The 4,297-nt window shown below is 45.3% G+C and overlaps 1 protein-coding gene across 1 annotated transcript in view; it reads left to right on the forward strand.

Moving 5' to 3' along the window:
• rbpjl (recombination signal binding protein for immunoglobulin kappa J region-like) overlaps positions 1 to 4,297 on the forward strand; it is a 27,811-nt gene extending 23,514 nt beyond the window's left edge. Inside the window, exons 11-14 of the mRNA XM_037101750.1 lie at positions 57 to 197; positions 278 to 433; positions 874 to 977; positions 3,766 to 4,297. Of these exons, the coding sequence (XP_036957645.1) occupies positions 57 to 197; positions 278 to 433; positions 874 to 977; positions 3,766 to 4,066 (702 nt within the window). The 3' untranslated portion in view covers positions 4,067 to 4,297. The remainder of the gene's footprint in view (positions 1 to 56; positions 198 to 277; positions 434 to 873; positions 978 to 3,765) is intronic.

The raw sequence follows: 4,297 nt of genomic DNA on the forward strand, positions 1-4,297 counted from the left end.
GAAGTCAAATCTTGAGCTGAAATTATCGATTATTCTCGTCTCGTTCGTGTCTCCAGGTGATCCGAAAGGTCAACAAGCAGCACGCCATCTTAGACGTGGACGAGCCAGTTTCTCAGCTTCACAAGTGCGCCTTCCAGTTCAGAGACAACCCGTACGCATACCTGTGTTTGTCCAACGACAGCATCATCCAGTACCAGGTGAGACTCTGTGTCCTCTCTCACTCTTTCTTCTCCACTTTGCCTTTCAAACGTCTCCTCCGTCCCTTCTGGTCCTCCAGGCCCCGTCCAGCGTCAGAGACCCCAGCAGGGTGGTGCTGAACGACGGATCCTGTTGGACCATCATCGGGGTGGAAGCGGTGGAATTCACCTTTAATCAGGGTCTGGCCTGCATCCAGACACCAGTGACGCCGTTTCCTCTGATCACCGGGTTAGAGGTGAGTCCGAGAAGCACACAGGAACCAGAACCACCATCCAACACCTGGTCTTTGTCCTCACTGGGAGAAGAAACAAGCTGCGTCTGTCTCAGGGTCAGACGTCTCTGCAGTCACTTATTCAGCTCAGATCTGTGGTTTATGCATTATTTCAAACCATCTCTGTTAAAGCAACGCTCGAAGGTTTTTCAGTCTACGTTCAGTTTGAAAAAGAGAATAAAATAAAAGATATTACAAAAGAAAGCAAAGTTTCACAGTCAGTGTCATCGTGTCAGCACCAGATCCATCACACACTGTGCATGTGAAACTACCACCAGGGATGAGAATGAAGTCGTGTGTCGACCTGCACAGACTGTAAATCACACACGAGATAATCAATCACCTGTGAAATCCAAATCAGATGTGGCTGCAGTAAAACTTGGTGTGTGTTTGTGTCCCTGCAGGTGAGCGGAGGAGGACACGTGGCCACGCTGGAGATCCAGGGAGAAAACTTCAGCCCTCATCTCAAAGTGTGGTTTGGAAACAGCGAGGCTGAGACCATGTTCAAGTGAGTCCAGAGGAAACCAAAAGAGATTTATTACCGTGAAGAGACAATAAGACAGACGTGATGAAGACCGACAGCCCAGACGCTACAGTAAAGTTGGCAGTGTGCTGATTCTCTGTATCTGGGTTACTGCTGTTTTTATCTGTTGTTCAGTTCACATTTCTGAAGAAACTGACCCAGAAACCTAAAAAGACGGGAGGAAATATAAATGTACAGTATATTTTACAGACTCCAGCAGTTGTTATTATACATTTACTGGCCTGCAGCTCTGATGTCTGTCTGCTTTTAACACGCTGAAAACACTTTAACAAGTCGTCCTCATCTTCCTCCACATCTGAGTCAAGGAGCGCTGAGTCACGATGAAAATGTTTTTTAATATTTTGAGTGTTGAAACATTGCAGATTGCACATTGTATCAGTTATTACAGTCGATCTCCTCGTGGACAAACTTTATATTCTGAATATATGTATATAATCAGTCCTGTAGTTATGTGTGGCTTCTGTTTTTGCTTTAACGATCAGTTCAGGAGGCCCCGTTTGTTTTATTTATGACGGTTTCGTGCAGTTCGCTCTCACACTGCTTCACCACAGAGACACCAGCTGTAGACGAGCACCAAGAGAAAATTAAAGCCGTCGTCTGTTTTATTGTACATTAAGTGGCACTTCCACGCTAAATATTATGTAACCGAGCAGGTTTAACTCACATTATGATCCATCTGACCTACAAAAGTTGAAAGCTGTCATTTTGCTGTTTGTTGAGGAATTTCAATAAAGTACCAGAGACGTGCAGAAAGGTCCGTCCTGCTGAGCGCTGTGGTAGGATTCAGGGAAAGAAGATTTTCAGTCGGCTTGTCTGGTCCAATAACTGTGATGCATACTGAACCAGCATGAACCAGAAAATAAACAGAGACAAAAAACACGTCAACACACAAAATGCAGAAATATGTGACAGTATGTAGCAACACATGTTGTGTTTACAGATACTCCTTTCAGTTGTTTCAGTCTCGCTCAAGCCAACGTAACACATTACATTACATGTTTTATCACAAGAAGGCTAATCTGTTCCAATCACTCACAAACCTGCAGGGGTCAGAATTCACCCTTAACTCATGGTTTCAGAGGGGTGGTTAGCTTAGCTTAGCACGAAGACTCACAAAGCAGCTAAACCGCCAGCTTGGTTCAGTTTGGATTCACAAAATCCACCTACCAGCACCTCTGAAGCTCATTAATCTACAGATTCTATCTCATCTGGTTAATTCTTACAAACCCTAAAGTGTAAGATTAGTAGAGCCTATTTTTCCCTCTGTTTCCAGTCTTTATGCTAAGCTAAGCTAACAGGCTGCTGGCTGTAGCTTCAAGAAAACAAAATACATATTATTAAGATTTATTTAAGTTTATACAACAATGAAACAATGTAAGTTTCCAGAGTCCAGCGTGACTCAAATGTTTTGTTTCATCCGGCCGACAGTTTAAACCCACAGACAGATATTTAATTTACAATAGTTTCAGAGAATGGCAAAAAAGAATCTCTTCATCTTTCAGGACAAACTTCTGGACATCATGACAGAAAAAGACGAACAGTTTTCCAACAAGTTTGACTAAAATTAGATTTACTGAACCCTCCTTGTACCCGTATTCATCCGTTTTATGGGGTCTGAGCCAAGACTGGACCTGAGGAGCATAAAGGATCTTATATATTCAAGCATCACTCGGAGGAGCTCAGCTCGACTTACACTGAACCGTCGTCTCTCTAACTCTTGCGTGGGAGTCTGTACGTTACAGAAGGCCGCGGCAGCAGCTTGACAGTCGGGCGTCTCCTCGCAGAATCTCAGGTGACGCATCCCGAATCTAAACAACCTCTCTGACGTCAGAGTCCACCTCAGAGCCCACACCTAAAGTGCTGAGGCATCGTAAGTCAGGGTCTCTGGCCGAGAGCTGCTCGCCGCCGGCTTCTGCAAATATCCCCCCCATCAGCAGCAGCTCGGCAGCGCGGAGGAAAGACGTATTTATATAACGCAGTCGCCCACAATGTGCTGTTTGTACGAGAAGCTGCTGCCAATTAGCAACATGACCCCTCACCGCCATGTGAGCCAGAGGTGTAGATCGGTTCAGATGAAATAACTTATAGAAGGGCATTCAGAGCCTCTGCTGCTCGCTGGTGTTTTATATCCACCACAGAATTATGTTTAGTCTGTGACATAATCATCTAATTATCTACTTCCATGGTTTATTTTTCAGACTTCACTCTGTTGTTGCTTTGGTTGCTCATTAAGTTCAGAGGAGCCTCCCGCAGAGTCTCAAACCCGTTCTGTTACTATGTTATGTGCATACTGTTGAACATTTTTATCTTATATACATATTTATTTAATCTTGCTGTTTATTATTTTGGGGACAGCACACAGTTAGAAGTAGTTGCAGCAGAGTTAGCTGGCAGCTAGTTTGTGTCTGTACGAGAAGACAAAACAAAAACCACAGAGCAGCAAATACTCAACTTAAACATTCTCATTACATTAAAGTCAAACCAGCTTGTCTGTTTGTTTGTAGCTGGCCGGTTCACATACAGCAGCGTGGTCACTGGTCCGTCACTTCTCACTCGACACTGTAGTTTCACCCACAGCATCGTTTCTGGAAACAGTCCTGAGGTGTTGGACTGTGAAGAAGAAGTATGTCCAGTGTGGCGTTCCTCCCTCGCTCCACCCGCTCTTCCAAATATGGTCACTTCTGGTTCCAGAAAAGCAAGATGGTGACGACTATGATGCCAAATCATTGTTGTCCATGTTTTTTCTCCTCAGGTCGCCCAAATCTCTGCTCTGCGTCGTTCCTGACGTCTCCGTCTTCACCGACGGTTGGCGCTGTCTGCGACGCATCATCACCGTCCCGCTGTCCCTCATCCGATTGGACGGCCTGATTTATCGGACGTCCTTCAGCTTCACCTACACCCCCGAGCTCCAGCCTCCTCCGTCCATCAGAGGAGCAGCCGGAGGAGGGAAGAGAGAAGGACGGACGGAGGGAGGACAGGAGGACGACTTCCTGCTGGAGACCATCCATCAGGAGTTCACCAGAGCCAACTTCCACCTGTTCATGCAGAGTTAGCTCACCTGTCTGACAGCGGCGGAGTCCTCAGGTGAATGTTCAGAGCAAAGACACACAGAGAGAAACTGATGTTTGTTCGTTGCTGGTTACGTGTAAATTTGTGTGAATTCTGGAACAAAACACTCGACGTCCTCTGTGTCCTCTTCATCTGTGAGATGATTATCAGAGCAGAATGAAAACCTGTCGACAAGATAACTAGATGTAAAGTTAATAAAGCCATGAGAAAAATAA

This window comes from Acanthopagrus latus, chromosome 6 (genome assembly GCF_904848185.1).
Source record: "Acanthopagrus latus isolate v.2019 chromosome 6, fAcaLat1.1, whole genome shotgun sequence".
Taxonomy (NCBI): domain Eukaryota; kingdom Metazoa; phylum Chordata; class Actinopteri; order Spariformes; family Sparidae; genus Acanthopagrus; species Acanthopagrus latus.